This window comes from Phragmites australis, chromosome 24 (assembly GCF_958298935.1).
Source record: "Phragmites australis chromosome 24, lpPhrAust1.1, whole genome shotgun sequence".
NCBI lineage: Eukaryota > Viridiplantae > Streptophyta > Magnoliopsida > Poales > Poaceae > Phragmites > Phragmites australis.
This window is the reverse complement of record NC_084944.1, coordinates 814,033-825,099: the sequence shown is the minus strand read 5'-3', so window position 1 is coordinate 825,099 and position 11,067 is coordinate 814,033. Positions and strand designations below refer to the sequence as shown.

Here is an 11,067-nt window from a genome sequence, read left to right as displayed (position 1 = left end):
TGCAACTTTAGTTAGCTAAGATCATAATTGCAACACATATATATGATCATGCAATCAAAAATTAACAAACCAAAATAATCACATTATCAATCACTCATTACATATAAATCAAAACATGTTTTAACTTGTTTTCTCACGATGCAATTAAGTGATGATTGGAACGAAATATTAACAGAATTCATAAAAATTGGGCTGGTTTCAAACGCCTGGCCTGCTCTGCCGTTCAGAAAAGGCGGGTGCAGATTGCAGGATACGGCGAACACTGAATCAGCTTGTTAGTTTCGGTGTCTAGCAACAGTTTGATGGATCATAAATGCAATCGTATATTGGTCTAGCCAAAATCCAAGCAAAGAAATATGCAACGATTCAAATCAAATTCCCCTAATAAACGGATTCAAATCAAACGAACTGGAGCACCATTGATCGCCTGGAGCTAGCACGACATAGAGCTTCCCCTGGGAGCGCTACCACACGACTTCAACCGGGAAGTGGCGAAGATATACAGAGATATATTATCGTAGGCTGAGTACGCCTTGAGTCCCTCCCGTAGCATCGCTTTGAATTGTCACATTTCTGAACGATCCATTTTTTTTTCCAAAGAGTAGACCCATACTCACACAATTGTATAGGAGCTGCACGAACACCTCCGGAAGCGTCGGGGCTCGAACCCGGATCACTCCCCCGAGAGCGGCCTCAGGAACCAGTTGGTTCTGAAAGATCCATTGGAATGGAATGTCTATGAGATCAACATTGGCAGTATGCACAAAAAGAAAACCCAAAGATCAAGCGTGTGGGTGTCTGATGAATGCCATGTGCATCTCATACACAAACTTTATGTCATAAAGCAGGTTCAATCAACTCACAAATGCCAATCTGTTAGTTCCAAGGTTTTTCACAACAAAACTTAATTGTACTAGGGATCAGTTCTAGAAGAGGAATATCTCTGCCTAGCACCTTACCAGAAAAATTCAGGATGGCAAACCCAATAAGAGAACCCATTTCCCACTGAAATCAATCTAGTTATTGGGAGAGAGATCAGTCCATGTTCCATTTGTGTGCTGTTCTATACCTCTACAATTCACCTCTTCCCCTCTATCACAAGAAAATGTATCAATAAATTTTCAGAACACATGAAACTAGGAAACAAGGGTTTCTGACTTCCCTAAAAAAAAGGTTTCTGACATCTTTCTAGTAATTCATATTTGCGGTAGGCAGCATACACTTTAGCACAAGCAACTAATGCTGCTTTAGCTTCAAAGTAACAGTTCAAAATTTTGGTAGGACAACTCCTTCAAGATTTAACAGTTTTATATCAAAATCAGTGACAAGCATAGTAGATAAAAAGTTGATCAATGAAACATGCCAGGAAATACCATCCAATCCATGGCAACATATAATATAGAGAGGATGTAGCCACTCTACCATCATTTTTTATATACCTAATAGGTAGCAACAATTTTCTGAGGATAATATCAACACAAGAATAGGAAACGCGCAGGAATAAAAAAAAAACACAGGATTAGAATGCATGACTCTAAAAACATAGGAATAGGAAAGAGGCATATTTGGAACGCAGGGCTTGAAAACACAGGAATAGAAAAAATACAGGATTGGAATGCCATAGCATATTGAATCCTATATAATGGAAAAACTATAGGAATGACCGTTTAGATAGAGCACTGGAAAAACACAGGAGTCAGATGAGAGAGAGAGACAAAAAAAAAATTCCATGAAATTGGACCTCATGTTAAAATTCCTCCAAAATTCCTATAGAAGAAGCCACTGCATAGAATTTTCATAGGAATTTGAGAAGCCGGACCCTTATAGGAAAAAATCCTAAAGAATGAAATTCTCTAAAATTCTTATAAAAATCCTACAATTCAAAGGAGGCCAAAGTATGTTGACTGGCATGCTCAAAGTTATTTTTGCAACAAAGGTGAGCTGTCCCCTATTTTTCTGGGAGCAATGATCTCAGAAACAGAACGCAAGAGTGACTCGGCAGGGAACATAATAAAAGTACCAAAAAATTCTGAATCATTACACCAATACTGAAAAATGGTAACACAAAGAAAATAAGGATATATTTAGCACAGTTTTCAGAGAAGCTTTCCAGCTAAAATCAGGAGAGCTCTGCTAAACATCACCTTTCAGCTTTTAGCTCCCTGAGTGTAATCTGTGAGAGTGATTCTCTGAAATAAACTAGAAGCTAAAAATTCAGCTTCCCCTGATTCACTTCCCGTACAGAATCACTTTTTCTATATATTTTATTTTAAAAATCAATTTCAATCACAAAATCACTTACTCTAAAAATTTCCTTATTAAAAAAAATTGAATGAGAGAGAGCTATATCACATGCCCTAAACAACCTGCGCGAAAGACCAAATTGGGGATTGGGCCGGCGTGCGTCTAGCAGTTCTTATCGTTTTCGGGATGGGCCGTTGTGCACGAGCTCCCTGGCCGCCGTCGTGACCTCCCCATCCCCAGCCAATGCCCGCTCCCGGCGGGCCGCCGCCACCGGCCTCCTCGCCGCCGTACTCCGGCCTCTTTGCGGCGCTGCATCACTGCATCTCCGGTGGCAACGCCTCTGCAGCCGTCTCCCTCCTGCCAACCCTCGCACGCGCCGGCCTGCGCGCGCCGTTCCCGCTCCTCTCCTCCCTCGCGCGCCTCCTCCTGCTCCGCCCCGCCGCGCCGGCCTTCCCCTCCCTGGCCGGCCGCCTCCTCCTCTACGTCCGCCTCGCTGGCCTCAAGCGCCTCGTCCCCTGCTCCACTCAGCTCGCAAACCGCCTCCTGTCCCTGCACTTCCTCCTCGGCCGCCCGGGCGATGCCCGCGGGCTGTTCGCCAAAATGCCCCGCCCCAGCGTCCACTCCTACAACGCCATGCTCGCCGGGTATGCGCGCCTCGCTCTCGCCGGCCCCGCGGCCGAGGTCTTCGCAGCCATGCCACACAGGGACCTTGTCTCCTACAACGCTGCTCTGCTTGCGCTTGCTCGTGGTGGCGAAATGCAAGGAGCCATGGCGCTGTACTCCGAGCTCCGGAACATGTCGCCTTCCCTTGGGTACAGCCATCACACCTTCTTGGCGCTCCTTATTGCCTGTGCGGAGCTCATGGACGGGGAGCTTGCCACGCAACTCCATGCCCATTTGGCTGTTCTCGGGTTCTTGTCTGATGTCAACATTGCCAGCTCTCTTATTGAGGTGTACAGAAAACGCGGTTGCGTTGATGCTGCAGCGAAGCTGTTCGATGAGATGCCTGTTAAAGATTTGCAGATGTGGACGACTATAGTTTGTGCCTATGCAGAAGATGGCCAATTGGCTGCTGCTCGTCGGATCTTTGATCAGATGCCAGATAGGAATATATTTTCATGGAATGCTCTCATCGAGGGATTTGTTAGCCATGGGCAGCCAGTGGAAGCTTTGGATATGTTTCAACACTTGATGATGGAAGATTTGCGGCCAGATCAATTCACCTTCGCTAGTTGTCTGAGTGCTTGTTCAGCTATGTGTTCACTGAATCATGGGCTGCAGATCCATGGATGGTTGCTAAGAACTGCTTTTGATCGAAGTGTAATGATCATGAGCTCACTCATTGACATGTATTCAAAATGCGACTATTTGGCTGGTGCCAAGCAGGTGTTCAGCCTGACAGGTCAGGAAAGGAGGGGTGCTGTGTTGTGGAATGGAATGTTGTCTGCTCTGTGTCATCATGGGCATGCACAGGAGGCGATAGAATTGTTTGTTCAGATGCTTCAGGAGAGGCTGAAACCTGATGCTAACACATTCTTGCTGGTTTTCACAGCTTGCTGCCATTGCAGCCTAGTTGAAGAAGGCGTGAAATTCTTTGGTTTGATGACTGAGAGATATAAGATTGTTCCAGGAGAAGACCACTACATTCGTATAGTGGATTTGGTTAGCCACGCATCATCAAATGATACAGTGGTTGAATGGATAAAAAAATCACCTTTTGGTTTTAGCAAACGAGTTTGGGAAGTTCTGGTTAGGAATTGTACCGTACATGCGAATACAGAGTTGTTGAATAAAGTAGAGGAGCACCTGGCTGAATTGGACTGTCCAGAATAAACGGACGGTTGGTCTTAGTCTGTTTCATGAAGTTGTTTCCCTTCTTAAAGGATGGTCATGCTGACAAGGACAAGGACTTTGGCATGGTGAAGCTACTTGCTCTTTATACAGGAACCATTCATTTTGATAAAGCAGGGTTAAGACGATGACAACTGCATCCCTGCACGAGTGCATGTCTGCAGCTGCATCAAAAAGAAATGGCAATGGAGGGGCAAGTGGACATCGGATTACTGATGGGTGTAGCACAAAGGCAAATATCATTGAAGGTACTGTTCAAGGAATATTGTCCAGTGAATAATTTGCTGTGGTTTGGTATGCCAATTGACAACGATGAAGTGACTTCGCAATTATTCTCAGGCAAACAGCCTGCTGTCACATCACATGCCAATGGACACAGGAAATAGGAATTTTACATTACGTTTCAACTAATCTTCTTCACAATGATGTGAGCACTTGATTTTTTATTTGGTGCAATAATTTCATACTCATGTTACAACTGTATGTCTGTCCAATACTCCAATTTCAGAGATACTGTACAGATTCTCACATTACAACAAGACTTATAATTCTTTTGTTGTGATACATGAAACAAACAGTAGTGTAATTGCATTTTTAGCTTTCTGGATCATTTGCCTAAATCTTCTATCCTGTCTGTACAAATGATACGACAAATCATCAGCTAAAGAAAAAAAAATAGATGTGACAAAGATGATACATTATAACTCTTCTATCTTTCAGAGAGCAGCTCCTCCCACCACTGGAAATCCTGCTTTATAGAGAATGTAAATCTTCACTTGCACTGAATGAAGCACACCTTTTGAATTTATAAAAGAGGGAAGAATGAGTGAATTTTTGAAGCATTTGTGAACCTGCTAGCAGAGTCGGGTGGAAGGTGAGCGGAACAAGTCAAGACTCGCGTGTGGGCTGCGGGGCGAACCGGGGATGGCTTGTCTGTGACTTTTTTTTGGATCTGCTCGTCCCGAATCCGAGGAGCATATAATCATCCCATCCTCTATTGACCTCGAAACAAACACCATAAAAACATAAAAACAAGGATAGTTCCCTCCTATCCCATCTTATCCTCTGAATCAAACACATCCTTAGCCATTCTGTTTCTTCATGAATCAATGACGTTGTATAGTTTTATTTCTTTAGAAAAAATGCAAACCCCAAAAATCACTTGAATTTTGACATTCCTCTAAGAGGTTGTTTTGTTGCAAAAAACGCCTAAAAATTTGGCTTTGTTGCAAAAACCTCCCAAAAATTAAAAAAATCAAAAAATTAAAAAAATCTAAAAAAACTAGAGACAATTCTAAGATCTCTTGTGATTTTTTTTTCAAAAATAATATCCTTTGCATCATATTTTATGAAGAGTAAATTTAGAAAAAAGAAAAACGTACCGCTTATTTATTAACTTATATTATTTTAACTTTGTCATGTCTACCATTATTTTTTCTACATAAATCATTGTTTAAGTAAACTAATAAAAGTGATTTCACTATTTTTGGGTGTTATGAATTAGTTATGAATTAATCTATCTGCAACACATTTATTCAATCCTGCACGTTACAATAACTATTTCAAAATTTCATGTATTTTTAGAAGATAGAGAATCATGTAAGAAGACTAAAAAAATGGTTTCATAATTTTTGGATTAGTAAATAATGAACTATGTATTTCACTCGAATTAATAAATGAGGTGCACGTTTTTTTTTCAAACTTCATCTTCATGAAATATGATGCAAAGTACATTATTTTGGAAAAAAAAATCATAGAAGTTCTTAGAATTGTCTCTAGTTTTTTTTAAGGCTTTTTTTTAGATTTTTTAATTTTTTTTAATTTTTGAGGGTATTTTTGCAACAAAGTCGAACTTTTGGGGGTTTTTTTACAACAAAACAATTTATTTGGGGGAAAGTCAAAATCCAAGTGACTTTTGGGGGTTTTGCATTTTTCCCTTCTTCTTTTGTACATTTTTTTCTGTAAGTTGTATGGTTTTGTTAATCATATGCTATTTGTGTTTTTAATATATTTACCACACTAGGGGAAGCCCCTACTATATTCCCCTCAAAATAATGTGTTGCAGTTTGGCGTTCAGTTGACATTAGATAACTGAATTTGCATGGTTAATGACCAGATATTCGTTGTGGCATGCTAATGGGCACAGGAGAAGAAAGTTCAAATTGAGAGCAAAGAATTATTTTCCGATACTCTTATTAGAGAGCCACATGTGCATTTCGGAGTTCATTCAGTTTATGCTGTTTCTTTTCAAAAGAGTACTATATAGCACCCGAAACAAGCAATCATCACCCCGTCAAATTTTGCTCTTTTTTCTCCAAAAATCAAATAGGTCAATGCTATATCTACATGGGACAACATGAGAATACAAAATGGAGCTAATCCAACACGAAATACATATATATATACATTTCATAAATTAATGATACCATTTGGTTCACAGATACCGGATGTACACTCATTTTGTACATATGCTCCAATCTCCACAACAAAAGGTGTTCTAGGCCGCCACATGCATTCTACTAGCTAAGTCTACTTTGTTTTTCCTAACCGACTATATAGATCGTTCTGGGTCTATTCTGCAAAAATTAGTGCAGCTACATTCACATTTGACCTTGTTTCTCTTCCGTAGCCTGTACTCTGTTTAAGTTTGATGTTTCTTTTATTACAGCAACACACGATCATATGTATTCTCGAAAAGTTCATGCATATTTGAGCCATCTGCTAGTATGCTCAATCTGGAAGTTGCAAAAAGTCATCCATAATGCTTTACCCAAACTGGCACCGAGTATACTAGAGTTCCCAGCACAAACGAGAGCAAGAAGGTGGATGCAGCATAAGTAAAGGCCCTGGCGATCTGCCCGCTTCTTCTCATGGTGTACACTTCAGCAACGAAAGTAGACACTGTGCTCAAGCAACCAAGGAAACCGAGCTGTATGCCACTAAGAATAGTTGCCGATCGCTCTGTGTGTACCTACAAGAAAAATCAAACGAATCAGATGTACAGGATGATGCATGGAACAATCAAAATACAACTGAAGATGGTGAAACTGTATGAGAAATTGTTTGGCCATACCGCTTTGGATGTTACAGCCAGTGCTGCCATGATGCCTGCAGCAAGAACATTGGCTGCAAGGGTCCCAATGGGAAGCCATTTGAGGGATCTCTGCTTTCCAATTCCCTGGCCATTTAGCCTTGCCAAGTACCATCGTAACCAAACACCCGGAGGCGCAACCGAGCAGCCCAACCAGAGTACAGCGCCATCAGCAAGACTACGCACCTTCACTACAGCCAAAACAATGCTCAGAACCCATATGGAAGACATCAAAATCATCATCACAGACTGAAGCACGAACTGTTTAGTCCTGGTATCCACCCTCCAGTGCTCCCAGTCACATTTCTTCCCTATTGAACTCTTCTCCCTGACGTATTTTAGGATCAAACTCCGTAGGCGCTCGCCCGTCTCAACACCAACCGTGATGGACTCATTGACAATGAACATTCCTGAGTTGGTTCAGTGTTGTTAGCCATCAGGAAAATAATTTTTGTTCTGTTTTTTATTCAATAATATTGCATTTTACCGAAGAAGAATAAAGGATGATGAGATACCTAGCACTACGCCCGCTACAGCATATACCCAGTGGCCTTTGGAAGATAAGGCAACCATTTTCTGGTTCCACCCACTGAAGGTGGTAAGGCTTCCCATGTATCCAGTCGAGATTCCAACAATAAGATGATCAGATATGTGCCGTATATCAGCCTTGAAGATGATCCCAAACCAGCCCATCAGGAAAGATCCAAGCTGGTCCATGCAATTTTGCAATCAACATCAGTTAGTACAGATCAAATCCCTAGTGGTTTCTCTAAAAAAAAGATTCCTTGATTCCTTGTATTGGTGTTACTTTGAACACTTACAGAATAGCACATACCATGTTAGATGGAAGATCAGGGTATAGTGGGCTTTGGTCTGAAGTGAGTGCCAGGCAGTCTGGGCCAAACAGCTTTTGGAGACCATACCTTGTGAATACCTGATTCAGTTATCAAAAGCATAATTACTCCAAGGGAATGATACAAGCTAGGCACTCATACTCTAATAGTACACTTGCCAGATCATTCAATCTAAACAACCACACATCAAAACTTGGTGCTGGCAGACACCTAAGTTGGAACTACGTGCACGCGCTAAAAAAATATCAAAGTAAAGTTTCGCTGAACATGGATAGTTATAGCATGGGATAGCAAATATTGCTACATTCCATTAGGCCAGCAAAGGTTAATTAATAGTTACCAGTACCACAAAGAACTGCATGTAATATCTTGGAGAGTTACCCCGAAAAATCCAAAGATGCCTAAGTGGATCAGGTAAGCAGCATAGTCGAGCCTCAAAGAAAGTTTGTACGGTTCAACCTACAGGAAAACAGATGCATTTTCATGTCAGCACTTATAGCATAAAATACAACCTTTCAACAGTACATCAGAGAAATTCATTGGTTTGAGAATTACAAGAAACCACTAAACTCAACTATTACATTTACCTTGACAGATGAACTCACTGGGACGTGAGCAATAGTATCTTTTGGCTCCATTGAAGATACAGGTGCTGCCACAATTTTGCCACTGTTTTGCATCATTGAATAATCTGGAAGAGGGCCAACCTTATGCTGCTCCGAGGTGTTTTCTGATTCCTCATCAACATCGCCTTCAGGTGCTAAAACTCGGTCACCACTCTCGATGAGCTGAGCCAGAACCGAGCTATCTACGTCACCTAGCGATTGATCCGCCGACCGAAGGGAATGCCTCATTGAGTTCAGTATGGAGTCCCCCATTTCTCGGGAGAGGCTGATGGATCCCCTTGAATCTTGCCTGCTGCTTCTCCTACTTAACAGTGAACTGGACCTAGCAGGTAAAGAAGGATGAACTGCGGAATCCATGGATGCGCTTCTCGCATAACCCAAGCGATTCCCCTCAGAAGCGTTGCCTCTAGCCGATGAACTCTCCATTCTGTTGCAGGTTTGTTTTCTCGGCTACAAAGACTGGTAACAACCCTGCAGCAAAGTCATATTTATCACATCAGTCAGTATGACTCTATGGCCTAAAAATTTCCTTCGTTTCTTTCTTTCGAAAACTACATGCCTCACAAATTCAGGAAGAATAGAAACCAAAGAATGAGTACGACAAAAAGATAAGATTTGACGCGCGTTTTGTAAGCTGTATCTGGACGAATCACATCACAGCTCAGCTCAATACAAGGCCGGGGAGGCTAGAGAGTCGTGTTCAACATCAACGAATGACATATTCTATTCTCCTATCAGCATCACTACTCTCCTCCACATATCAAAACGGAATAGTTTTAAAGCGAAACAGAATTAGACCTCTCCAATCATCAAAAATGGATTTTTATTAAGAAATAAAGAAACATGGGAACCGTCCAAAGTTTCTGAAAGTTACTGGAAACTTTGCCGGGCATGCACATGGCACGCGAGCAAAACTTGTACCAGTCAGGAAAATAAACACAAGGAAACTAAGAACAGAACCAGCTAATTACTTGAATCAAAAGTATAGACAAGAACGCCTATTCAGCCCTAACGCCCTCCCAAAAAGAAATAAAAAAAGAAGAAGAAGAGATGAAAAGAGTGGAACAGTAAGAGTGGCGTTGAAATGAGGGAAACAGATGGCGCCTGCTAATTAGACAGCTACTCCATAAACAAGAGAAAAGTGTCAAGGCCGTGAAAGGTGCGGCATTTGACAATCTCGACAATTTGCTAATTAACTACTCTTATTAGGTTAGTCTAATCTCCGGTGCCTTTTAGCCGCAAAGGCTCCGTGGTCAAGAAAGGTGGGAGGGAGATCGGCAGGAAGGAACTCACGGCACCGACTCGTGAATCTTTTACCGGCTTAATTGGATGCATGCATGAAGGACGCGTCTCTTTCTCTCTCTCTCTCTCTTCATCCGTCCATTCAGAGAGAGAGAGAGAGAGAGATCTAAGGAGCAGCAGGAAGGATGGGGAAGAGGAGGAGGAACATGGGAGATGAGAGGCGGGATTAGATTACCTTGGTCGCTGCAGATTTGAAGAGGAGGGAGGAGGCGAGGGTGTACGTCGTGGCCGGTGAGGCGAGGAGTTGGTTTGATGGTTTCTTTCTCCCCTCGGCCCTCCTCGAGTCCTCGTCTTCAGACTTGTGGCCTCGTCCACGCCAAGGCCAGCATTTTATACAACCACTTCTTTTTATTTTTCCTCTCTTTCTCTCTCTCTATAAGAAAGAAGTCTACACCTGTCATGATTCGCCAACCAGTATGGACGTAGAAGATAACAACTTTGAATTTGGTTTGGGTCACATGATCGATGGCCTTTGGTCAAAGAGGAACCCCAAACGAACCGTGGAAGGGTTCATCAGCAGATCTGGCCACCGCAACAAATTACTCCGTAGATCCGAGGGCCGGCACTGTGGCCCTCGTTAAATTAAAATATTATAAAATTAATTAATATATAAATTGTAAATATAATATTTAGTACATTAAAAATTTGATTAGAGCCTTTACGGCTTATGTTGAGTCGTTGTGTTTGTCGCTGAATCTAATCGTCGTCATTCTAAACATGTAGGAATGCACGAAATAAAATGATCTCACCGATTTTTCTATAAAGAGGATTGTTAATATAGGCTACTATTAACATGTTGTAAAGAAAAAAAAACCAACAAAATTGTTTCTTTTAGACCGGCTAAAGACCAAAGCCCAATATTCATACACGATCATGTTACTATGGTCAAAGTTACCCAAAACTTGTTCCTTGTTAAAATTTTGATTCGTTTGGTCTTCATGTGCTACTTCATTTCATTTGGTTGGAACCCAAATTTGGCTTTCGCGAAAAAAAAAAAGTGACTTCGGTCTTGCCAGCCTAGGGGGTCCCGCAAACGAGGACGTTGTTACTTACCACCTGGGTGAACCACGATCTGTCTGTTGCCATACCAAAGGAAAAC

General features: G+C 41.8%; 2 protein-coding genes across 2 annotated transcripts; one reads left to right on the top strand and one right to left on the bottom strand.

Annotated features, from left to right (window-relative positions):
* The first annotated feature begins 2,487 nt into the window (after nt 1–2,487).
* LOC133907978 (pentatricopeptide repeat-containing protein At2g21090-like) lies at nt 2,488–4,506 on the top strand. Its single transcript, XM_062350123.1, has 4 exons — nt 2,488–3,906; nt 4,128–4,163; nt 4,260–4,343; nt 4,435–4,506. The coding sequence occupies exons 1-4, from the start codon at nt 2,488–2,490 to the stop codon at nt 4,504–4,506; spliced, it is 1,611 nt and encodes a 536-aa protein (XP_062206107.1).
* Nucleotides 4,507–6,486: 1,980 nt separating this feature from the next.
* Nucleotides 6,487–10,298, bottom strand: LOC133907368 (fluoride export protein 1). Its single transcript, XM_062349393.1, has 7 exons — nt 10,144–10,298; nt 8,628–9,137; nt 8,422–8,499; nt 8,022–8,120; nt 7,702–7,894; nt 7,169–7,596; nt 6,487–7,066 (listed from the first exon to the last, which is right to left on the bottom strand). Exons 2-7 carry the CDS (start codon nt 9,090–9,092, stop codon nt 6,848–6,850), a joined length of 1,482 nt encoding a protein of 493 aa, XP_062205377.1. The 5' UTR covers nt 9,093–9,137; nt 10,144–10,298; the 3' UTR covers nt 6,487–6,847.
* Between the last annotated feature and the right edge of the window lie 769 nt (nt 10,299–11,067).

What these genes read in the sequence shown, in the direction of transcription:
- LOC133907978 (XM_062350123.1), top strand. Translation starts at nt 2,488, where the DNA reads ATGCCCGCTCCCGGCGGGCCGCCGCCACCGGCCTCCTCGCCGCCGTAC. An exon ending in ACATTCGTATAGTGGATTTG is followed by an intron (nt 3,907 to 4,127) that starts GTTAGCCACGCA and finishes CCCTTCTTAAAG; the next exon opens with GATGGTCATGCTGACAAGGA. An exon ending in AGGACAAGGACTTTGGCATG is followed by an intron (nt 4,164 to 4,259) that starts GTGAAGCTACTT and finishes GCATGTCTGCAG; the next exon opens with CTGCATCAAAAAGAAATGGC.
- LOC133907368 (XM_062349393.1), bottom strand. Translation starts at nt 9,092, where the DNA reads ATGGAGAGTTCATCGGCTAGAGGCAACGCTTCTGAGGGGAATCGCTTG. An exon ending in GCATCTTTGGATTTTTCGGG is followed by an intron (nt 8,121 to 8,421) that starts GTAACTCTCCAA and finishes TAACTGAATCAG; the next exon opens with GTATTCACAAGGTATGGTCT. An exon ending in TGTAGCGGGCGTAGTGCTAG is followed by an intron (nt 7,597 to 7,701) that starts GTATCTCATCAT and finishes GAACCAACTCAG; the next exon opens with GAATGTTCATTGTCAATGAG.